Raw genomic sequence first — 25,995 nt, 5'->3', positions numbered from 1 at the left:
TAGTAATGCCATCCTCTCATTTAGCGAACGCTTGAAAAGTGGAAACTCAGATTAAAGACATACTGTAAACAAGTCGTTTGAAAAGTGGTCAAAACGAGAATAAAAACGAGTTCCGAACAAGTTGTGAAACGGTGAGATACATCGTTTTCACATCAATTCTAAAAAGAAGAAAATGCATCGTTCATGTGCCTTAATTTATAAATTGGCTGCATTGGTTTCATTGAAACTAAACTTAAATTAAATTTCAAGAGACAATATGTGATACGTTCTTCCACTATGAATCCATAAAACCTCAAATAATCAACTCAATAATAAGAAATCTGGTATTTTTTTAAATTTTCTGCTCACCAAAACTAACCAGTTAGCTGGCCAATGGTGCAATACATGTTTTGGCCACCAGATGGAGCACTGAGTCGCACAAAGAAGCATAGGATTACTTAACAATACCCGAAGCTTGCGTTTGGATGTTTGCAGGTTTGAATCCCACTTCTGGCAGGGTTAGTCTGCAGCTCGAAACGGAAGATGAGGAAAAAATATACTTGACTCAACACTGCCACCTGGTGACCAGCAGTGGCGTGACTTCAGCTCCTGGAACCTGTTAGCCAGTTTAAAGTCGCTCCACAGTCGTCCACGTTGAGAAAGTTAGTGTATTAATTAATGGGTAAACTGCTAAAGCGCAGTCGTGACTCGTTGGTTCTTCTCGGCTGTAACCTTCACTTCAGGTTTCTCTTCCTCCTCCGTCTCGTCTTTGTTCGGCTTCTTCAGAGTCGCAGTTCGAGCTTGAAGAAGAGAAACCCATTCAACACAGTTTCACCTTCGGCCCCAGTCATTGTGCAGTTAAAAAGAAAAAAAAAAAAAAAACGGGAGTATTTGTGTTGCTGTTGTGGAGCTGCTGCTCAGATCAAGTGTGCAGTGTTAGTAGAAGAAGGAGAAGGTAGGAGTGTATCATTATACAGAGAAAGAGTTTTTCTCCCGGGCTTCGTTTTCTCCAACAATCCCAGTAATGTCTGTCGAACGATTTCTGTCTCCTGCCGCGAAACTGAGGCATTATTCCTTTGTTTTCTTGTGCAAAGCATCGTAATCATGCGTCTGCGACGCCGCTGTAATAGGCTCCGTTAACTCTGGCGGTCGATAAGGATTTCTGCACCTTGCAGACAAAACCCTCCGTGTTCCAATAATGAGGGAGAAGCTGTGGGGCTGAGCAGAGGGACGCTGTGGGTTTTCACCCTCCACACAAACCCAGCTGCCCCACGAGGGCTCGTTTGCTGGGTAAACCACTACCCCCCCCCCCCAAGGACTGTTTATCACTTAATACACTTTCTGTATGCGTGTGGGTTTTCCTCCACTTTAAAAGGCCCCCCGCGGTTATGAGGTATCACGCCGTTGTTTTCATCCCTCGCCTCTCCTGGGGATCACCTTGTTCTTCACAACATCTCGAAACGATCAAATCCAAGTTGTCCAGACGTCGATTTACTGACGTGATAATGCACCGAGGGTTAAGTTAAGTTAGATTTGTGCTTGCGGAGGCTCAGGGCGCCACCCGCTGACCAGGTGGAGAACTTTACCCGTCAAAACAGGGTCTGAACTGCACATAACCTTCATTATTATGAACAATCCGGCCCAATATAGAGTCTCCTCTGCATCTGTAGTATTTATTCCTCGGTGAAGCTGTTTCTACTGAGCACTGGTTCACAATATTCTCCAGACGTGAGCTCGTCCCCGTGCTGCCAGCTCCGCTCCGGCCACATTTGCCAAGACGAGCTCATTAACACCACATTTGCACCATATGCCTCATTTCACTAAGTAATGGCTTCCAGTGTTGTTGCTGTAAATGGCAGAAGACACTTTCAAACCGTTTCACCATTATCCCAGTTCGCGGCTGGACAATAGCAGCTGGATTAACTGTAATTGTTTTGACTTTACCCTGGTATAAATTGTGCCTCCTGAACATTACAGTTATTCTGTTTAGATCTGCGTCTCGCTGCAGTGCGGAGATTGAAGGCGGGCTCGCCAACTTCCCTCTGACAGGAAGTCAAAACAAGTCAAAAAGCTGCACGGTGCTTTATTACAAGATAACATGAAGTAATGTGGCGTTTATTTAGATTTGTGTCAGATGTGGAGCGGCGGGAGGTGAATTAGCAATGAAACAACGAGATCTGCGCTTGTATAATTAACACAAGGTCTATTTTAGATGAATATTTCAATATTTGAGTCAAAGATTTCTGGCAGCTGCTTGTTGTTGGTGTTGGTTGCCCATGTTAGACACATATTAATGTTGCACCAGTGTGCTGGAACGCCGTACGTATATATATATATATACACACACACACGAGCGTACGAGACCACGGTGATGAAATCAATGGTAATGTGCATCTCTTGTGCCTGTGTTGTATATTTCATACCAGATCTGAGGCGCTTCTATTGTGTGCACGACTGAGACACGCAACTGAAGTTTCTGCTTTTCTGTCAAGGCCACTTCACTCCCGACAACGCAGGGAGGAGAGTTCCATGTGCTCCTCACCGTTCAACCGTATATTGATGAGATGCTTATTAGGGTGCGGTTCGTATTAGCAAATCATAATCTATGATTTGCTTTTATCCAGAGTCCACAAATAGGTTCAAAACATAGAATAATAAAGAGAAAAGGTGAAATTAATTTTAAAAAAGACACTAAAAGAGCTTTGTGTTACAGTGAATGTCTTTATATACAGCCTTCAACTGTTTTAACTTATCAAATCAACTCTAATCTTATTAGTTTATTTCAATATAATCTATATTTTCCTCTCTACATTTCACAAACCAGGTAAAAACAAAGAAATAGTGATGTTTGCGTATGATAAAGAGCCCGGACGTTCAGTACACACACACACCTGTAGAGTTTAAAATCACCCAGTATGATCATTCTGCCGGGAATTCAGTCTTTACAAACGTTTCGTTGAACGGCATGAATTAAAAAGTGCTTCTAGTAAGCTGGTCGCCTAATTTAAACACAGTATAGAGAGTCAGGACGTCAACAAAAACGACAATATTCTCATTTTGTGTCTGAAATTTCAAAACTACCGTAAGTGAAAACTTGCATAAACATGCAGATTATTTGATGCCTTCTAAGGTTCTCATATTTCTCATATTTCACACGTTTGTTTTTGAAGTTGAGACGTCGTTCTCGACGGAATCAGTCTGGAGAAATTGCTTCCAAACACAAATACAGAACATCACAACCACCGTTCTGACAAACAGGCCAGCTCAAGTCGGTGGTCATAATGTTATGGCTGACCGTGCCGAAGAACACAAAACCCATAATGAGGATGTTTTTTTTTTCCTTTTTGACTTTGAATTTTCATCTATTTGTTCATAAATGAGATTAAAGGACTTAAAGTTACATTGTGGAGAAAATTATGTGAAACTACAGACTTTGTGTTTCATCTCATGTCGCCAACTAGAAGCTTCACGATGACAAGTTTTATTGAAACGGAGGAAAAACCGAGCTTAGAAAGTCCCTGGGAGGAATTTAATGAACGCCACATTAAAATTGCCCAATTAGTACACAACATGAAACTTTATTCATTTAACGAGCTTCACTGGAAGATTGATGAAACTCATGAAAATACTAAACTGTGTGTGTGTGTGTGTGTGTGTGTATGTGTGTGTGAGAGATTATTTCCTGTCCTTGTCTTTGTATTCTGAACAAGCTGAAGCTCATTAATCAGTTTATTTCGTCTAATTTGAGGCTTAACATCCCTGAATCCCACCAAACTGTTATTTCTTCACTGTTTAAGATAAATTGTAAACCAATTAACAGTAATTAGCCAAAAACAACAGATCGATTTCACAGATAACTTGAACTAATTGCAAGAAAAAAAAAAACCCAAAAACCTAAGTGGGAAGTTGTGAATTTACTTTAAACTCTGAACACAAATACAGTTTAATTACTCTGAGAAAAACAGAAATAGCATATCAGTTCACGTGAACTGTCACACTAATGATTGTAACTCGTCAATATGCATCTGGAAAACTCTCTTTTGAATAAATAGCAGTTTCTTTTGATTTCTTGCAAAAGAATCTGTGTGACAGGAAGCACATACATGATTCAGACTCTGCGGAGGCATGCATGTTTAACGCGGCCTCCGTCACTCCGCCCACCTCCCCAGCGTGTTTTTACACCGGCTACTCATCTGCAAACGCCGGCTCCTACATGCATGCCTGACATCGTCGTGTTTTCAGTATGCATGTACATGGATGGGAAAGTACGAATGAATAAAAGATAAAGGGGTTTACATGATGACAACTGTACAATAGCCTCCTTTTCCTGTTTGACACCACCAACAAGGGAGGCGGAGAGTTTCAGATAGCGAAAAAAAAAAAAAGATAAATAAATCAAATTGAAGTACTTTGCAATCATATCACTGCCTCCTGAATGTGATACCTATTGATTTGATTGGAGCCCCCGGGGGGGTGAGAAGCCTCTCCATGTTCAAGAGCAACAATTTGTTTCAGATTAAATTTTTCCTTCAATATTTTATTGTGTATTTCCACTATTTCCCCCATCTGGAGTTTCGTCTTGTTCATTAGCTGCATTACTATTGTTCCTGTTGCTTGTGGGTTTATTTATTTAGTTTAGTTTAAAGACGCCACTGAGTTCTTGCTCTCCCAGCAGGATTTATAAACGATAAAATAGCTTCAGTTGTATTGAGGAGTTAAATTTTTCTGCTCATATTTTTTTTGTTATTTTCTATGTAAATTCCTTGTACCTTGATGACAGTTGATACCTTTGCTTTAAATACATTAATTAGCTGTGATATTGTGTAAAGCCGTGTATTTACCTCTGTTGGACCGTAATTGTAAGAGGATGATATCCAGATGAAACATCAGTATATTGGAAAAAAAGAACATGTATAAATAATGTTGGGAGGTTAAAAATGGTTTGAATTCTGCTTTAATGTTTAAAAGATGAACTTCTCTCCCCCCCCCTGCTCCTTCTGCTCGTTTCTTGGTTCTGCAGCATTTGTTTCTTCTTAATACAGCCAGTGAATGTTATCAGAGCCGAGCAGTCTCGCTGTGCTGAATGAGTTTGAATACCAACAGAATAAGTGTGTTGACTCAGCGTCCCGTTGGAACAACAATGCGCTCTGTGCTTAAACTGTGGCCGAAATTGAATTCGCGGCTCAGGTTTCTTTCGAGGGAGATGCATTAATTTTCAATACGCCCCTTTGAAGTAGCGGCAGTAATGAATGCGCACATGAATATGTTTGATTACCGCTCTATTAATATATTTCCAAAGGCTGAGCTTTCTAATATTCTCGGGTGTCGAGTTCCTCGGTCAGTGGCTGAAGGACAGACGTCAGTTGTTCTGGTTTCTTTGTCGTTAAAAAGCGAAATGCCATTAAAACCTTAAAGGGGAGGCATCATGCAATATTCACTTCCTGAAGGTTCTCCAGCAGCACAAATCATCTCCATGCCTGGAACGACGCCCCAGAAGTGAAGAAAGTTTGTTCCAGGTTTTAAAAAGTGTGTTGCTCCAACCAGCCAATCAGAAATCAAACCCTACATAGTGTCATCGGGGGTTTAGCCAATCACAGTCAAGGGAGGCTCCTCCCACAATTAGAGCAGCTCGAGAGGAAGTACTTCCTCCTCTTCCCATAGATGGGCGTGTGTGGGCGGAGCCAGTCCAGCTCACACAGACACAGCAGATTCTGAATGTAGCTCTTTCATTGGAAATTGAAATTTCATTTTCCCAGAGGTTGAACAGCTGCAGGTTCTCGCTGCAGTGAATGTCTATTAGTGTTGAAGGAAACTTTCTCAATAGTCGCCGCGCAGCTTTTGTTTGCAGTGTCAATGAATGTTGACTTCACCCTTTGATTTACCGCTTCTCTGTCTCGACCTTGAATATGTGACATATAATCCACCGCCCCCACCTCCTCCTCCTCAGCAGACGCCTTTAACTGACATCAACGTGACATTTTCTCCTGTTTTGTCCACGTTCATGTGCGCAAAGTGCCGTCAGCGCGGTTTCCTCGCTGGTCCAGACCCAAATGACAGCAAGGCCAGAATCTCTGACTAACGGATGCTAACGGAGTGGGAGGAAACTCACGAGGTGCTTGACAACGACAGTGATTCAGTTTTCTATCTGATTTCAGACGGAAAAAACTAAAAATCAGCATCAACAGATGGTTGTTTATCTTATGGCCACGTCAAGGAGGACACTGGTGCCATATCAGAGGAATCGGGGTGACATAAACATAGCGTCCTATTCAACACAGAGGCAGATGGTGTTTTAATTATAAGAACTAATTTGTCTTGTTTAAGTGATGAAGACTCTGGTGATTTGGCCTCTTTTTGTGTCTGAGGCTCATCACGCCAAAACACAGTGCCTGTTAATACTGGTTACATTGAAATTTGTTCACAGTATTACTCAGGTTTTTATTTTAACAAAGACTCCAGACCTCTGGATTTGATTTTTCTCGCTGTACAAACTTTTAAAATAATTCCGTGTTGGAAACACTGATATACCTTCTGCTTTTAGGTGTATATGTTGTACCCCATTGTGATCTCTTCTGACTGTCTTGACATTTCTTTCAATGTCCTTTGTACTTAAAGGCTTTATACTTTAAGTAGGAATGGGATAAAAAGTGATTTGTATCGTGCTCTCAGATAAAACCGAATAAGAGATTATAGGAATTTATTCATTTTCATCTTTGGGGAATACATCGACTGGAAATTTGATTTGATGAGTTTTGATTCACAACACAAAAAGGCCGTTTACCACCTGCGTAAACAGAAATGCTTGACACTGGACACTTTTGCATTGTTCTTATGTTCACTGACTAATTCAATTATTCTTTATATTCATATTATTTAAAGTTTTTCTTTATTTTGTTTTGTTTTGTTTTGTTTTAATTTTATTTAATTACATTGTATTTCATTTTATTAAATATTTAGTGTTTTGTTTTGCCTCTTTATGTTCTGTATGTGTTCACTTTGTGGTGTTGTATTATGAAATGAAAAAAAATTATTGATAAAAAAAAAAAAGGTAATATAATTACATTTTGACAGTGAAACAGCCGACCAAAGTCACAATTCCTGGTTGTTATTTATTGATTCTTGTTTTGTTCTATTACTCTTATTCTTCTTCTTATTCTTCTTCTTCTTCTTCTTCTTCTTCTTCTTATTATCTATCTACTTTGAGATTGCAGTTAATGTTTTTAGATGTTACAGCTCAATATCATCGTAATTTAATGTTTTTATTGTTAAATCAGTATCACTTTAGTGTCAACGCAGGTTTTTTAAACTACGGCTCGGTGGGAAAAGGTTCCTTTACAGACTGAGAAATAGAATAAATGTCTAAATGAGTTCAACCTCATTGTCGTGAACCACAGATTCTCTGTAATTCCTGTTCCCACCGCTCCCGTCTTCCTCCAGGTTCGTTGATGAACCAGTCAGCTGACCTGCTGTCCAACGCCTCCTGCAACGAATCCACCAACGACTCCACCACCTGCCCGTCGGCGGACAATGGCGAGGCGGCGGGCAGCCCGTACAAGGCCTTGGAGATGTTCTTCATCGCCCTGGTGACCGGCTCCCTGAGCTTCGTCACCGTCACCGGGAACATTTTAGTCATGCTCTCCATCAAAGTCAACCGCCACCTACAGACTGTCAACAACTACTTCCTGTTTTCCTTGGCGTGCGCCGACTTGATCATCGGTGTCTTCAGCATGAACCTGTACACGGTCTACATCATTGTGGGCTACTGGCCACTGGGCCCGGTGGTCTGCGACCTATGGCTCGCCCTCGACTACGTGGTGTCCAATGCCTCGGTGATGAACCTGCTGATCATCAGCTTTGATCGGTACTTCTGCGTCACCAAGCCGCTCACGTATCCCGCCAGGAGGACCACCAAGATGGCGGGACTGATGATCGCCGCCGCGTGGATCCTGTCCTTCATTCTGTGGGCCCCCGCCATCTTGTTCTGGCAGTTCATCGTGGGGGAGCGCACCGTCCCGCCGGGGGAGTGCTACATCCAGGTGCGGTGTTTATTTTTCCTTGTACACATTTCTTATTTCTTGTACAATATTGTAAATATCATCTTTGTTTTGGCAGCAAAAGTATTTAGTTTGATTAAGAATCCACTGGTGAAGTTGTTTTTTGGTGTGATGTGGGCGTGTCCACTCGTCCTCGTATTTATAGTTCCGGGTTTACCGATGAATGAGAGACGACATTTGGGACTTGAGAGGAAACATATAATCGCTGCGTGACTCCGGCCAGCTCACAGTGGCTATGTACCTCCGTCATGTTTAACTTTCCCTCTTTTACTTCAAATAAACCTGCATATGTGTCGACTTCCTGCTACCACATCGCCACTATGCGATTGGTCACCCTGAACAGGAAGCTCCGCTCACGGCCCTCGCTGATTAGAAAAGACAAAGACAAAACAGGAGAAGCAAAGACAAGATAGAAAACTAATACATTTTGGCCTCCTGTGATTCCATAAACAGCAACACTGTGTTGCAGGACAATCAGACATTGTGTTCATTGACTTCAATCTCAAATTAAAAAAATCAAAAAAACCAATCAGTATAAATCAACAGAGAAACAGTTGATGATGCTCACAAGGCAGCAGGTACTTTAGTCGACCAGGAGCCTCCAGTCGGGGCTAAAAGGTGTCGTAGCACAAGAGAGAGGGCGCCACCGGATGTGACTTTCTCTTTGATGTTTCTCCGTTTGTCCGTCGGATGCTGAAGGGAAGTTTCTCCTCGGCCTGGATAGAAATGAATGGTTCATAATCCAGCCTCTGCAGGGCCTCTTGTTGATCCACTCAGCGGCTCTGCGGGTCCTGGAGGACCCAGCCGGTGAACATAGCCCTGACAGATCTCGGCGCTGCCTGCAGGGCGAGGCGTCACATGAAACAGAATTATTAGCCGGTCTATTTATATTGAGAGAGGTGCCGCGAAGTGGGGGGAATTACTGAGCTTCATTGTCCTGCAGATTCACATGTCCCCTTCTCCTCTCCCCACCCACAGTTCCTCTCCAACCCCGTGGTGACCTTCGGGACGGCGATAGCGGCGTTTTACCTTCCCGTCATCATCATGACGGTCCTGTACATCAACATCTCGCTGGCCTCCAGGAGCAGGGTGTCCAAACACAAGCCCGACAAGAAAGAGAAGAAGGGGATCAAGTGAGAGTTCAGATATTATCGACGCTGTCACAGTTCAGGAAAGGTTGTTTTCTGAGTTTCTCATTGGAAATCACAATGAAAAAAGGTTGGAAATGACTGATTTAACAAAGAAAGATTGCATAATGTGAGTGTTTTTACTGAATACACATGATCCCAAGCTGAGATAATAAGAATCTGCAGTGTGTGTTGCACTCCAGTATTCCCTGAATGAGCCGGCGTGTCTTTTAGCATCCATACATTGATGTGATGCGTTCATTAATGAATCATCTGTTGTCATGTCGTGAAGCATCTGGTGACCGGCAGCAGGTTCTGTTGTCGTAGCGAAACACTGACTCTTTCTCCTGCGTCCTGCTGTCGTCTCCACGTAACTCAACTCAGCGTATTAGGAAACAATAACACAAGAAAAATGAGTGAAACTCACGATTGGGAGGCAAACGGTAGAGTCGCCTCGGTCCACGCCACACTAACGGGGTCGAACATCACGTTTCCATGGCAACTGGACATGATGACAATCGGAAAGTGAACACAGCAGACGGTCCCTAGTTGTGCATCGATGAACATATCAGAGCGAAGGTGTAAGACTCACTCTACATACGTCTGTGGAGTTTACCTGCACGTTATCCGAAACATTACAAAATTAATTTACAACCTGTCAGAATTCCATATCGTTATGGAATCTTTACAACTATTGTTGTCTGATTTCTTTTTTAATCATTCACAAGCCCTGAAGATATATATATTTTATTTAAAATATTCTGTTTATATTTACATTTTAACCAGACCAAACACATTTTAAAGTTAAGAAGACAAAACATTAACTTTTTAACGCTATTTAAATATTATAAGTTGTATCTGTATCTGTATTATTAGAAATGCAGCATCTGTTATTAGATTTTTGTTTTCACGTTGAAGCTGTATTTCACAACTGACCTGGATATTCTCACACTTTTTGGGAGAGTTGCAGCCGTTAGCTCAAACTTCAAAACGCGTGCAACATCCCGCCAGAAGAGTTTTAAAGTAGGTTAATGAGTCACAAACTGACGTCTAATTCGTGTTACTCGGGCTATTAGCATGAATTAATCATATGCGCAATTTGCGACAAAATTAATGAGCATAACGTGTCCGCCATGAATGATTCATATCCACTTGTGCGTGTTTCTGAAGCGGGCCTGTGGTTGTGGTGTCGCAGGACTCCCAGCTTGATAAAGAGTCACCTCTTGAAGCAGAACAACAACAACGAGACCAGTCCTCAGGCCAGCCCGCGCTCCACCCCCAAACTCAGCCTGGACTCCACCACCACCGCCGTGGAGTCCGTGAAGAACGGCCGCCTGGACGATGCCAAGGCGGCCCAGCCGGCGGCGCCGCAGCCCAGCCCAGGGGTCACTCAGGTAGGGATGGCCTTTTTGTTTACCGTCCCAGCTGTCATGTCACTTTTCTTTATATATATTCACACAGTTTAGGAGGCAAAAGGCCAAATGCCAGATTAGAAATGTATCATGTATGTCTTTGTCGCAGTGTTAATGAGGCTGGTGAAAAATTACAAGCACTAGTTTAGCTAAGCGCTTCTGGATCAAAAGGAAGTTCCAGGGATTAAAGCTTTTCTCCCTTCAGGAAGAAAAGGAGAGCTCCAACGACTCGTCCACGGCCTTCATTCCCCCCACGGAGCCCAAGGACAACGCCAACAGCGAGGCCGCGGCAGAGGTTCGTGTCTGAAGCCCATTTCAGAAGTTTTTTTTCCGTGAACTCATCCCCTCAGCCAAGCGAGCTGCGCGTTATATCGACGACTGTTAGGAGCTGAAACTGCAGTTTGTGTGTCGCTGTTCCCATACGGCGAGGCTCCGGAGGAACGTTCACACTGTGCACCGTGATTGGGTTTGTCAATCATCCATTTTAAGCTGTTGCCGCCACTTAAATTCTAACTGGGCAGATGCAGATGCATTTTAAATTGAGTTTACGGTGGCATATTTGAGCGCAGTTGCACAAACAGATCGGGTTTTGCTGCTGGCACAGCTTTACACACACAATTAAGAATTAGGAGGTAATCTTCCAGTGTCAGAGACAGAGGAGTTATTACGGATGTACATAATATTGTGGCTTGCAAGTCCATTATTAAAATAACTAATCTTAGTTGGCGCTTGTAGTTATTGGCAGAAGAACAGAATAAAACATTCTGAGGAATCAGAGCCACACATGGTCATTTCTGTTAAACTGCCTGATCGCACAGTGAAAAAACAGAAAAACTACCTGCTGCTGCCTTGAAAATGTGTAAACCAGCAAATTACGTCTAAAATGTGGCGATAATTTAGCATATTTACATTTAAGATTCCTTCATATAAAGAAAGGATCTGTTTTCCGAAGTTTTTAGGCTCAATTGTACTGCGGGGGCTCTCTCCTGTAATACCACCCTTTACCACTAGATGGTGTAATGAGCCACTAATGTTTCCTATCAGATAAGATAAGTGTAAGGAAAAAGCTGAATTCTAGACTGGACCTTACATTGACTCATCAAACCACCAAAAGCACAACCACAACATCGCAGTGAAACTTTTTTCACGATATGGAGTGACGCTACTGTCGACATACGACTGAGAGGCGGCAGTTCGAGGTTCTTCTCAGCGCCGCGTCCCGGAGGCGTTGTAGCAGCTTCAGCACTGTGAAACTTGTTCAGCACACAACCAACTGTTGAAGCCAGGACTTTAACGTCTGCACATTCGCCCCGCAGCCTGTTTTTCAGAATATTTTCACTGATTTTAAAAAAGCTCTCTGTATTTTTTTCTTCTGGTCACAAAGAAAGTCGTCCCTGGACAGACTCCACAAAACACTGATCCTCTCGCCAAAACCTACAGTCTCACTAAAATACAGGAACATTGGAAATGCCTTGCAAGAGGCGCCACTTCTATTGGGAGCAGCTTTGACTACAAAGACTTGTAGAAATATGTTTTCTATTGCAAATATAGTGACACAATCTGATTAACTGGCTTTACTCAAACAGCCAACAACTGCTCAAGTGATCCTGCTGACATGGCATCCTTGTGTTTTACTCCAGACTGTCGCCAATCCCGACCCGATCGCCACGACGGCGAGCAGCTCCGCCATGGCCAAGATCAACGCCAGCTCCAGGTGGTCCAAGATAAAGATCGTAACCAAGCAGGCCGGGGACGAATGCATCACGGCCATCGAGATCGTGCCGCCGGTAGAGGGAGCCGAGAGGCACTCCATCCCCATCAGCCGCCCCCGGACCGTGGCCAGGAAGTTCGCCAGCATCGCCAGGAGCCAAGTGAAGAGGAAACGGCAGATGGCGGCCAGAGAAAAGAAAGTATGTTGACGGGTGAACGGGTCCGGGTTCGCTTTGTGGTGGGAAAGAAAAATAGAAGTACAGAAATACAAAATATATTGCAAGCACTGTTTCTAATTTCCCCTAACTGTTGTAATGTACAACCTGAGGTAAAGGTCAACAGGCTCAATACGATCGCTATTTGTACCAACATGAAGAAATCAGTTAGTATTTCCTTTATTCAGTTGAAGCAATTTATATTTTATGGAAAGTTCCTAATTTTCCATATTTACCTTCACCAAAGAAAATTGGCATTATGTATTTGTCTGTGTCATTTATCTATTTATTTTATGTGTGTATTTATTTGTTTATTTATTTATTATTATTTTAGTTTATTTGACCAACTTTTTGCAGAAGCCACTCGCCCGAATTGCGTGAAATATATGAGCGGTGATTTGTCATCAGCCACGGACCGATCAATGATACTTTGGGTTGTTAACGGTGGAAAACTTTCCAAATAAATCCCGTAAAAAACTGCAAAAAAAAAAAATCCCCATTCGAAGCAGATGGGAGAGGCGGTGATCTAAGGAGATCAGCGTCTGTTGCCATGGAGACACTCCCTGCTCAGTGATTCGCACAGTGAGGTTGCGACCTCTGTGGAGAACAAAACCTTTCCATTCAGGCCAAACTGTGAAATCTGGAGTGCCGGAGAGCTCCTCAGGCCTCATGGCGGCACGGCGAAGGCGCCAGAGGTCAAGGTCACACTGTGACGTGTAATTTTGAACATGATTGAATGATGGCGCGGCGACAGAACACACCTTTATATTCCTCCACGTCGGTTTTGCATGGCGGCATCTGGCGGCTGCGTGCACCGGGGGCTCAGCTCGCCCGGCCCGGCAGTGTGTGAACGTATGGAGCAGCTGTTTCAGAGAGGAGTTGGCGTCCTGCTATTGTTTCTTCACTTAATTATTGCAGCCAGTGACAGATGGTGTCGGGAAATGTTTTTCAAAATGACATTGCAGGTATCCTCAGCAGGCCTTTTCCCTCATTTTGATCTAACGTGTTTAAAAAAAAGTCCTTGCAAGCTACAACAGGTCGACATTTGAAATTCAAATCACCGGCAGCCAAGGAGGAAACAGGAGAGTTTATTGTGCTGTACATCAAACGTCCAACTGGAGTCTGCTTTTGTTTGTTTATTCAGTCATTGCTTGGAAACTTTCGCTGATTTCTGCCCGGACTTTTTCACAAAGCTTCTCCTCCGCCGTGCTGAACGGCTCGAATTGCACATTTAGAGAATTAGTGATTGTTAAAAAAAAACACGATGTCAAACATCAGTGGCCTCCATTAGTTTTCCAGCTCACGAACTTCACCCAAGAGGAAAGTGTAGTTTTGTTTGTCTCGTTAGAAACACAGTCGATTGGAAGTTCACTTTACTGGAGTCAGACTGGAAATCAATAGACGACACGAGCAGAAGAAACACAGTATTTCAATATTTTGTTTTACATTTCCAATTTATTGCATTCTTTTAAAAAAAAGGCATTTTCTTTTCCTTCAGTTCTTGTGATTACAATCAGAATGAGAAAATTCCTTTTATTTTTGTTTTTTGAGTCTGATTTGACTGAAATGAGTTCACAGCCTCTGGACTTTAGTCAAAATGAGAAGACATGTAGGAGACTGCAGAACGAGGAAATGAGAGATCTAGAGTATCAACGATATCAAACATGATCATCAAGACAAGGAGGAAATATTGAGGTTTAAATGTTTCAATCACTGAAAACAAACGATAAAAAGACTTGAATCAAGCCTCAGTTTGTCCTCTGAGACATACAGGAAATACAACAGGTGCATCGGAGACCGTCGTCACATGAAACATGGGAAAATGAAGAGCATTCCCACGTGTTGGGATTTGGAATCGACACCAGGATCATCTGCTGGTTTCCCACGTTGCCCCTCGGCCAGCCTCCGTATGGCTTTCAGGTTGTTCGCCCACCGAGGCTTTGGTTTGAGAGTGGGCGGCGCTTTCAAAGAAACAAACAGCGGTGGAGGCGTTTTTCCCGCCATGGCGGCTCGGGTTTCCTGCCACCTCGCCGCCGCCCAACCACAGGAACAGGAAGAGAAGTCTGAGATTCTGGCAAAAGCCTCATAGGCGTGAAGCTCTCTGATTGGTGGAAGCGCTCAGTGGAGTCGCCCACTCTGACTGAACACAAAGGCTTCCACTTTCACATCAACAGAATTAATCTGTTAGATCAGATTGGACACGCTTCACGTTTTATTTTAGAAAAAAAAAGGTGTAGAGCTGAACCTCCGGTTTGATAGTTGCTGACAGACGGTGAGCAAAAGCTACAGTTACACTAATAAATGTGAAAGACGAGGACAGGAACGACGACGACAGGCGACTTAATGGAAAATAAAGCAGGCTTACTGGATTACTTGAGTGATACTATGCTGGAGTTTTCTCTCCTCCACCACCTTGTTATGAACACAAGCACATAAAGTTCACTCTTATTGATCTTCTACGTCAGGCCAAACTTAATTGTGAGCATATTGATTTCCACGGGAGCGGCTGACGGCAGATTTTCCCGTTTTCCCTCGCCGTGTCTGCGCAGGTGACCAAGACGATCTTCGCCATCCTGCTGGCCTTCATCATTACCTGGACGCCGTACAACGTGATGGTGCTGATCTCCACCTTCTGCCACTCCTGCGTCCCCGACACGGTGTGGGCCATCGGCTACTGGCTGTGCTACGTCAACTCCACCATCAACCCGGCGTGCTACGCGCTGTGCAACGCCACCTTCAAGAAGACGTTCAAGAACCTGCTGCTGTGCCAGTACAAGAACATCGGCACCAGATGAGGTGGGTGGAGGAGATCCAGGGAGGGACGGAGGAGGGGGTGGAGGCACACCGCCTCCGGGACGGGTCACAGATGTTGGGAGGTGACTGGAGGACGAAGACAAGTTTAATCACACACACGGACACACACACACACACACACACTGTCTCCGACAATCTGCGATTCGGCGTCCCCTGATGGAACAAAGCTCACAGACTGTAAACGCTTTCATAAACTGGTTTGATGGAGCCAGACGGTTCCTGACGGGGTGGTTTTCCTGGGATGGCCTGTTCTGACAGGAAATTAGAAGGTCAGTGGTTGAGTTCTCTTGACGAGTTTTTCCCCCACTGGGATGAGAGTTCTCCCAGTGAATGAAGAGAGAGAACAGGAGGAGGGAGCCGGAGGAGACGTATAGGAGCTATAAGAGACAATCAGACAGCGGCACTCATGGGAGGTTCGCCTCATTAAGACGTGAAAGGATGAGCAGCTATTAGTCTTTTTTTAGAGCTTGAAACCTCAAAGGTTTGGTTCGTGAGATTCAATAGTTGTTCTGGCTGTTTGCTCTCAGTGGGAAATTTTCAGGAGACATGAACAACTGTAAGTTGAGGCGCCGCCATGAATCCCAATCATCGAGGATTCCTTTCTATTGAGGATGAAGGTCTTTACACCATTAAAATAGTCAGTTAATTTCTCTCTGGACATTCAGTCATGATCCAGTGAAAAAATGTCTCATTTCATTCTGAACTGACGTCCAGGAACAAACCAAACAACGTGAAAACTATCGTTATGTTTACTTGTGTAAAATCCTCCTTCCTGAGGAATCCTCATTCAAGATGGCCACCATGCTGCTACATCAGCCCAAATTGGCAATCAGTGGAAAGTCTTCTTATATATGTCTATTTCTACTTATATATATGTGTGTCAGTTCTGTCAGTGCCTTGTTTTATCCTTTATTTTTGCCTCTGAAATTAATTTGAAGGGGCTCGTTACGCCTTCTGGTGGTACAAAATGGTACTGCAGAATTGGAAGGCTCCTGCTTGGCTAGATTATTAATAATAGAATTTGTTGGAGGGTGTAGGAGCTTAGCATATTAGAGCAGACAGAAAAACTAAGAAATGAAGACAGCATCTTGTAAAACTGCCGAGGCAAAATTTACAGTCATTTTCTGTAAGAACCAGAATCAATCACCGGAAACAAAAGTCCTCTAGTTGCTTCACAACTGTAAAAAGTGAGGTTTAGTTTGAAGATCCTATTTGTATTTGTCAGAAATTGTTTTCCCGGGGACCAGTTTGGAAAATCCCCTCGGTACTTTTTAAAGGAATCCTGCTAATGCTAATTCCCCTTCCTGGAGCACTCTGAAAACGTCACTAAATCCATCAAAACAGACATACGGAGGGATTAAAGCTCGCCTCAGCCGCTCAATCTCTCCACAAGTCACACCTGTTTCACAGCTGATTTCAATACGCCGCGCTTAAACAACATGCATATGGAAGAGGGAGCACCGAGCGCGGAGGGCGGGATGAAAAATAGAAGAGGTGAGGGGAGGCGGGAATGCAGCTCGCATAGATGTTCAGGAGGAGGGAAAAAACATTCGACACAGAGAAGAAGGGACTGGGATGAATGGGGAATGGGGGAAAAGGGAATTAGGGAAAGCGATGATGAGCGCGAAGAAGGAAAGTAGGACACGATAGAATGGAGACACCCAGAAATCCCACATTCTCCGCTAATGCTCAGGCAGCAAGCGCCGTGAGAAACACAATTACTGACAAGTTGCAAACATAGTAATTGGTTGAAAAATGACAATTTCACACTGAAATCTCACAGTGAAGGAAGGACTTTCTTCTGATAATGCCACTTGGTGTTTTGTGCGGTGGTGAGTTAATGCAGTGCACTGCTCTGCGTCTCAAGCCAGGATTTGATTTACCAGTTGCAACACGTATTGACGAGATGTTGGTGTGACTTGAATTAGTAGATAAACCTTAAACCCAAAAAACTGTTTCAAATTAATGCTGAAGCGAAAGTGGCTTTCCTCTGGAGTCCCACAGCCACGGTATCGTCATATATACGAAGGAAGCAAGTGGATAAATCTGCTTTTGCATACGTTTTTTTTAAATAATTTTGACATCATGGAAGCTCGTCTTCTCGTCTTGTTGATTCATTTGTTTGATTTCCTTTGAAACTATTATCTGCTGGAAGATCAGGAGTTTCAGCCTTTGCTGCATTTTATAGATTTAGTTTTTAAGACCTGTTGACAGCTCCAGGACAAACAAGACACTTCACTGTCTCATAACACCATCTTGTGGTACAAAGTGGTACTGCAACTCAATCAGCTAGCGCAAGTGCAGGTCTTAAAAACCTCTGAAATAGTGCTGAATCATCACTGATCTCGATAGAAATTGTCCAGATTTTCCCTGTGGACCCTGAGAACTTCTGCATTTTGGATATTCCGTAACAGAAAATGAGTCCAACAGTCATTCTGCCTTTTCTCCTTCCTGAGGTGAGAGTGTGAGGTCATGACTTGCTTTATGACTTTATTCCTGTCCGACGAGGATTTGCGCTCCGTCCGTTGCAAAAGCTGAGAAGTGAAACGTCTGAGCCGAAGTGCAGGAAATCCTGGGCGGCTCAGCAGGACTCGGGTCGCGTTCCCGTCTGCTTATAACGTGACGTTCTCAGCTTAGCTTTGGCTCAGGGACTCATCAAGACCTTGTCAAGCGGCTGTTGCTCGCAGTGCCGAGGGAAGAAGAGAGGAAATGATGATGTCATCGGCCTGAGAAGTGAGTGAAACTTTCAACCCAAGCCACTCACAAAGTCTTCCAGACGTTTTACCTCCGTAGATTAATATGATTTAACTAAGATAATTGTTTTCAATGTTCTTTTTTAATTCATTCACACATAAAAAATGTGGAAAATCACACATCAAATCAGTATCTCCGATGCTCCTTGGTACAGCCTGTGAGCAACGGAGTGTCTTCACAAAATCAGTCCCAAATAAATAATAAAAGTGCACAGTAACGATAGCTGGACGCTGTTTCCCTTCACACTTTCTCCAAAGTGCCTAAAGTCCAACGCATATTTGTCTGTTTCACCACAAAGTTCAGCAAAAACCAAGAAGGCAGCAAAAGTATATTGTTTACTTTAGTTAAAATACAGATATTTATGTTAAAGAAACCCTCTGGGTACTGATTCAACTCGTATATACGTGCCGTGAGGAGCTGAAACACGTCGACCAGATAGAAATAAGTAATAATCCTAACATTGTGCACTGCGACTGGAGATTAAACTTCTACATTTGACATGTGAGACAAATTAGCGTCATTTCTCACTCTAAGCTCGTCCAAAGAAATAGAACGACGCCATAATGTTAAATAATTCTGCGTCGTTTACACTCGTTCTGACTCATTATTGCGATCTGATGGCGCTGATGGTGCTAACGCTGTGATGTGTTGTTTTCTGTTTTTAGAACCTGGTAACAAGACGTTTTGAGGAAATTCTGTGAAAAATCAGTCGGATATAATAAATAATCCCCGGATTTTTTTTAATTTAAGGATGATTTTTCTACCTTGTTGAAATTTAATAAGTAGCAAAAGTCCTTGAATCGGTTTAGGTTAAAGAGAAATGTTGTGCTTTAATTCATTAAATGGAAGCAAGCGATGATGAAAAGGTGATCCAGAGCCATTATTCCATCAGGACAGACGAGATGTTTGACTGAATCACTGTCACTTCATGGTTTGTTGATGACTTTCCGTTATTTCTCAGTCCTCTGGAGCTGAACCCTCAGTATGGCGGCATTGCGTCTGCCCTCGGCGGCATCGGAGGACATTAAGACGGGGAGAAAGATGGACATATTTTGACTTGTTTACCTTCCGTTCTGTGTCGGCGACCAGAGGTCGGCCGTCTCTTTCCTGCGCTGTCACTCAGCCCTGATGGAGACGACCTCACACACAACACGACGCGACTTCAGTCTTCGGCTGCCGGCGACCAGAGCGTCCACGTCTTTCCTGTGTTCCTCCTCCAGCACACCTGATCCAAATGAATGGCTCCTTATCAGGCGGCTGCAGGGCTCGATAAGCAGCCATTCATTTGGATCCTGGCGTGCCAGAATGAGGAGACATCCATAACGCCGGGATTCAGAGTGTAAACATTTTCCTTTTTCTTTTTTTTTTTTGGAAGATGGGAATTGTTGTTGTTGGTGAGAAACTCTGGAGGCCCAGCAGGAACGTTTCAAAAGGTTCCGGTAATTCATTCACTCCGCTCCCCTGCTGTATTTCTGTTTCCAGTCGCCGCTCTCGTTTCCCGCTCTGTATTTAGCTCGCTGGGTTTTTAATTGCCACGCTAAGTTTTGGCAAATTGGGCCGACTTTAGTTTGGAGTGTGAGAAGAGCGCGAGGACACAACGCTTCTTTTCATCGACACAAGTTATGTCAAAAGCAACTTTTTAACTCATTTGATAGGGAAGCAAACTACAAATAAAAAAAACAAAAACTGCAAACGAGGCTAAAAGGGCTTAAAATGCTTGATTGTGTCAAAAACAATAAAAAACTCATAAAACAATATATTGAGCAGACCGGACTGGTAATATAGAGCCATCATAAACAAAAATTTGTTGAGTCTCAGAGCAAGTAAAATGTCTATAGTTCTGCAAATAAACCAAATAATTACTATGAAAAATGACAAAAGTTAATGAAACCTTATTTTGCAAAGCACAGAGAAATGTCCCAAAATTTAAAAACAACTTCTCCTAGAGCTGTTGCATTCTGGGTGTTTTTAACAAACTCCCCCTGACAGCGTGACCTTCAGGCTAGAACACTGAAAGTAGAATTTAATTAAATACACTGAAAAATGTGCAAATAAAATAACAAACTGGTGAATTCTGCAGAAAAATAATCAAGATGGAATAAAAATGTAATTAAACCAAATTTAAGAAAGATAGATTAGACATGATGGCTGGTGTTTACTTCCTGTAATTACACTGATTATTGTGTATTTACAGTCCTGAATGATGGCGACCGCCTGGAGATTCGATGTGCTGACGTTGTGTTTTTAACGGCTGCTCATTAGTCCTAATGAATCTCCATGTGACTGAACCAGCGTCTTTATTCAGCACTTTTCTCTATTCTTCATCATTTAATGCTGCCGATAGGAATAAATGTTTCCCTGCTCACATCTACTAATCCACTCCCTCTGTTTCTTTCACATTTTTCTCTTTAAAGGCACTTTTCAGTCCCGTTTCCACTTCAGATTTTTTTTTTAACGTGTAGTTTGCGACTATATTTTTCTGAAAAGCCTTTTTGTGCTTCGACAATGAGACTGAAGCCTCTGTGGAGATCCGCCGCTCTCCAGCGGCCCGCCGAGGAGAGAAGGAGTGAGTGGGCAGAGATGACGGAGGAGAAAGTCGAGGCTTTATTATTCAGGAACTGTACGAGCGGGCGAATCGGCGGCCGTGTAGCTGTGATTGGCAGAAAGGATCTCCGCTCGGCCTGCTGACATATTTAATTGACAAGATGTGAAGAATAAGTGGAAGACAGCAGCGTCGGGGGGGAAATTGGACTTGCTGCTTGAGTGAGTGAAAGAGTGAAAGCTTGGCTGGGTGTGTTGTTTATGAGGAGCTCCATCCATCTTAATGGCCTCAGATTAGAGAAGTGGGCTGTTTGTCGGCAGGGAGAGGCAAATATTTACCGTATTGTTTAAGAGGGATTCAAGCTGAAGTCCTCAATCATCGGGGAACGAGCAGAACAACACAGCAGCTTGTTTTGTTCTTTCCCTCTGGACGGCAAAGTTCTAAAACTCCTCCTCAAACTTTCTGAATCTCAAATTTAAGAAGTCGGCACAGAATGAAATGTCAGCATTTGTTCCTGGCGTCGATCGTTTTGGAGCCGTAACGACCGCAGTTCATTCACTCGCTCATTCAGCCGAACGCTTCGCCCTCCACTCCAGCGTATTCGTGAGTTTTTCCACGCCGGCGCCGGTGGATCTGAGGAGATCAGGCCAGTCTGACCCCGGAGAGAGAGAAGGGAGACTTGTGAGGCTGTGGGCGTTTCGCTCGCTCCTGCAACGGCGACTGAAGTTCTTCCACTTCTATTGCGGTTGGACAAATTGCCTCCCACTTCCAGAGAGCGCTCCGCGGCCCGCCATCGATTGGCGCGCCACTGTGTACGTCTGCCTGGAAGTCTTGCTCGTGGGCAGGGCAGCGAAAAGAGCTTTTGTACTCTCTGGGATTTCATCAGTCGTTTTTTCTCCTGAAGCGCTCGGCAGCTTTTCATCGGTGTTGCTGGGATTTTTGACTTTTGTTTTGAGGTCTGTATGGAAGCGTGGATGTTTCCGACAAAGCGTTACGTTTTGAGGAAAAGCTCCTTTAAACGTCACCGACTGCCTCTGCAGTGATTTGGACCTCAAACCACCGTTAATACGTCAATAAAAACCTGAACCATTCAGAGAACATTTAGTCCAAGTTTTCCTCGAAATGATCCCTGATGTAGTATCAGTTTTTTTCCAGTCGGTGGCATCCAGTCTGCCCTCAAGTTTTTTTTTGTAGTTGTCCCGGTATTCAGCTCACGACCATATAGATCTACACCACCCAGTGGCAGGGGCGGAGCTTCAGGAGGGGCTGGGAGGCATGTGAGCCATTTACCATGGCTCACATGTGAAAGAAAGAAATTATAGATTTTATATTGCTTATTTTATTATTATAAAGATGGGATATAGTTTAGTATATTTATACGTTATGGCTGTAAATCCTGATCGTCACCCTCCGCCTCCACTGAACCTTTTCACCGTCCCTGTTCAAATATTAAATTCATACATTTAATAAACAGATCAAACTGAACTTTATCGATCTGCTGAGTCTCAGATACCAAAGCAAAAGTCCGTTGCGGATCAGGCAGAAACGCTCCTTGAGGTTTGCACCGCCCTTCCTTTTATTTTTGACTCTTCCCGTCACCGTAGCAACGTCTGAGCCTCATTCGCCAAGTTAAAACTCATTAAATACCACTTGAGGAGCTCAGTGGGACAGGAGGGACGCAGTGGACTGGTCATGTTGTCCATAGAGAACGAGAGAGCAAAGAAAGTGGACATTCAGAGCATCTCATACGAAAGGCTCGTCGTATGGCCTTCAAATAGTGGTGAGTAGGACTGTAGTACTTCATAAAGTGGTGAGTAGGTCTGTAGTACTTCATATAGAAAGTATTTGTTGGTGACTATGTGGCTGCTGGTCCAGTTTGACTAAACATTATAACTATTGATACAGACCAGCAGCTCTCATTGGTTGAATGAGTTGAAGAGGCTGTCAACATGACGTGTCGCTGTCCGTGGTGCTGAACTGCTCTGACTGTCTGGTTTTCTCACCAGCAGCCTCGTGTCTCTGTTCTTCTCTTGGGTTCTGATACTTCATGTCTGTTTGATGGACGTCAGAATGACAGAGTCGCTCTCCGTGGTGCTGAAGCTTTAAGCTCCGCCCCCACCATGATGTAAAAGGATGTTATGATGAGCTCTATTATTTGGGGTTAAAGGGCCCCGGCCCGACTCTGATTTGTTCCTCTAGTACCCTGTGGTACTTATTGGTATTACAAGACTGCTGTCTCATACTGCTGGATTAGAAATATTCCAATTTGGGTGTATATCTTATATATACAAATATACTACTCAAGGGATTATGTCAGTCGATTTCAAATAACTAAAGTGTAAGTCAGGAATCGGACTGATTTAGTTGTATTAATATTGATTAAATCCATTAAAATTAGATTTAAAGGCCTTTTGAAACAATGTAGAGTGACTCGAATCACAGTCGAGTGACTGAATCAACAGGTTTTGCATTCATTCTTCTGTTACGTTTTGTTCTTAGGAGGCTGAGCTTTGTTCTTGCGTCTGTTTGAATCCGTGCCTCAGCGTCTCCCACAAAGTCTGCACCTCCTTCTCATTCCGTCCTCCAAACGTTCCGAACGAGAAGCAGGTCGAGAGCAGAGTCAGAAATGTCTTGAGGACAGGAGTGACGCCGCTGCCGAGGGTTTTAGCAGCTTGGCGTAGGAGGACCAGCAGGGAACACGGGTGTAAAAGCAAGAGGCACCGCGGGCCAGCGAGCCGGCCGAAGCTCCCTCCTCCATCCCGAGGTAAAATCACCCCTCCAGGAAAGGTCGCTGTCCTTGGATGTGCAGATGTCTGCGCTCTGCGCGGCGCCGCTGACGCGTCCAACAGTCTCCTGCAGGAGCACATCGGGTTGGAAAACGCTCCGGCTGGGCCACACCCAGGAAACACACTGCGACTGAAACCATGTTGACAATACGGCGCTTTTCCTTTGCTTTAATGCCTCCATTTTTAATACTGTGACTGATTTAATGACTGAATCTCATCAGTTCAACTCAATTTGCATATTTATTCTCAACATAGGAAAAATGTTGCTTTATTCTCATTATCTGATTGGATTTAATGTCATAATTTTCCATAGAAATATGATTTTATTTTCAGAACTCTTAAATTTTTAAATATCCACTTTGATTGTTTTTTTTTTTACATCGTTGAAACAGTAAAAATAAGTTTTAAAAGTGTATTTTTGCCTTAAAAGTGATGCATTATTTTCCCACCGCTTGTGCAAAGAGGCAAAACTCAATTAAGATTTAATCGACGCGTTGTGGTGACGGGTTTCATCCTGTAACCAGCAGCTTCACACGCCCACTATTTTCCCTATTCGGATCAAACGTGAACGACATTATTGCGTCTCGTCTCCAGTCCTCGGAGCTGAAGGCTCGCCCAACTCTTCTTCACTGTAAAACACTGTCTGTATATCTGAATCTATACTCGTCGATGTAACGCGTGATGCAGAGATATAATCTAGCCACTAGATTGAAACACACCACTGTTTGTACAAATGTCGATTGAAAGCGCATCGCTGTAAATACACAACTCTTCTGGATATTCTCGCTTCAGTCATCACACACTGAGTCATTCCAAAGAAAGGAGACGTGGTCCTTGTGTTCTCTCAAAGTATACGAGACGTTTACTCCCCAGTGTACAGAGCATGTACTTTCTAGTGAGCTAAAAGCATTGTGAATTGTACTCCTATTTTTGTCCAAAATCCTGCTTTAAAAAAAAGTTTCAGAAGAAAAAGAGAAAAGGATACATTCATTTTTTAAATATATATATGTATATAAAGAATTCTAGCCTATATTAAGAGATGCTGTAATATAAGAGGTCAAGTAAAAGAAACGCCTAATGTAATGTTTCTTTTATTTTATCTGTATATGTAATGTAAACGCTTTGAATCTGCAACTCAGCCGCCACAGGATTCCAGTCAGGACGCGACCAAATGGACGTTTGACACTAAATCTTTCCCCCTGAAGGTACAACGGTGAAGTAACGCCACTCGTGTGCTTGAAATTCTCTCACCATGTGTCTACGGGGTGAGAGAGAAGATAGTTAACGGTGGTGCTGCAACACTGGACAACCTAGTTGACCACAATGTACATACACAGAGGGAGGAATGTACTTTTTAAATGGGAGAAAAATATCTATTTCAGTTTTCGTCACCAAGCAGTCAGGAAACAAGGATATGTTGTCCGCCCAGACTCTTTCTGCCTCACATTATTCCACACAAACAAGCAGCAGGTTTTATTCAGCGGTGAGGCCGAGAGCCGGAGACCTGGCCATCAGGGGATTTCACTGCCGCTGGTCGTATGCTTCATCCATTTCAACGAAAACACCCACAACACGGTCGTCCACTACAAATTTAAACCAAAGATACACTTTAAAAAAAAAGCAAGCACACCACTCTAGTTTGTTAAAGTCAGTATGTACACGACGTGATTTAATTGCAGTTGGGAAACATAACTATCGTTTATCAATCAGCCATAAAAACTTGAATTACCACATAAAACTCTTATTGATACTGAAGTAGATGCAGCTTAAATGTCAGTAAAATATCCCTGTAAATAAATGTCCAAAGAGCTTCGGTCGCGGTTGATTCCCTATCAAAATAAGAGCGTTGACTTTGGTTTCCAGTGGCGGCTTGTGGGTGATGTTCTCGTCTGTAAAACGCTTTCTTGCTGTTTGTACTTTCTCTTCCTACTTTTTCATGTTCAGAACAGTGTTTGAGGAGAGGCGGACGACACGACACGCTGTGGCTTTTCCTTTTTAACTGAAATGTACTGAAGATGTATCCAGAACAACTCGTGTTCATACAAAACTGTGTTGCAAATAAACACTCGGTGTTAAAACTTCTCAGATGGTTTGTTTTGTCACATTAAATCAGTTTTTAATGTAAATTATCATTATGTTTTAATAGTAATTTTCATTCTTCTGTGTATTATTTCTTTATTTGTTCGGTTCCTTCATTCATTCATTCATTGCTCTTGCAGCTGCTGCTTTATTGCTTTATGTATTCATTCTTTCATTCATTTATTCATACCAGTTTCAACTGCGGTTTTATTTGACAAACAAAATACTTTAACGAGTTACAGCTGTGGCAGCTGCTGTTCTATTTGATCTTTTATTTGGTTTACTTATTTCTGTATACATTCATTTCCTCATTTCAACTGCTGTTGTGTTTGAATGTAAATTACATTCATGTATTCATTCATTAATTGACGGCTGTTGCTGCTCTTGTATGTATTTATTTATTTATTAAAACATTTATTCATTAATGTATTCATTGCTGTTTCAACTTCATGTATGTATGTATGTATTTATGTATTTATGTATTAAACAGTATTACCAGTGCTAATTGCAGGTAAGTGAAGTT

The 25,995-nt window shown here is 43.0% G+C and overlaps 1 protein-coding gene across 1 annotated transcript in view; it reads left to right on the top strand.

Moving 5' to 3' along the window:
- chrm4a (cholinergic receptor, muscarinic 4a) overlaps positions 1-15,292 on the top strand; it is a gene marked incomplete at both ends in the record, with an annotated part of 28,550 nt that extends 13,258 nt beyond the window's left edge. The window contains 6 exons of the mRNA XM_080520195.1: positions 7,417-8,015; positions 9,012-9,166; positions 10,356-10,554; positions 10,778-10,867; positions 12,213-12,482; positions 15,047-15,292. Coding sequence (XP_080376321.1) covers positions 7,417-8,015; positions 9,012-9,166; positions 10,356-10,554; positions 10,778-10,867; positions 12,213-12,482; positions 15,047-15,292 — 1,559 coding nt within the window. The remainder of the gene's footprint in view (positions 1-7,416; positions 8,016-9,011; positions 9,167-10,355; positions 10,555-10,777; positions 10,868-12,212; positions 12,483-15,046) is intronic.
- Between the last annotated feature and the right edge of the window lie 10,703 nt (positions 15,293-25,995).

This window comes from Blennius ocellaris (genome assembly GCF_963422515.1).
Source record: "Blennius ocellaris genome assembly, chromosome: 24".
Taxonomy (NCBI): Eukaryota; Metazoa; Chordata; class Actinopteri; order Blenniiformes; family Blenniidae; genus Blennius; species Blennius ocellaris.
Note: the sequence above shows the minus strand (reverse complement) of the source record. Positions and strands in the feature narration are given on the sequence as shown.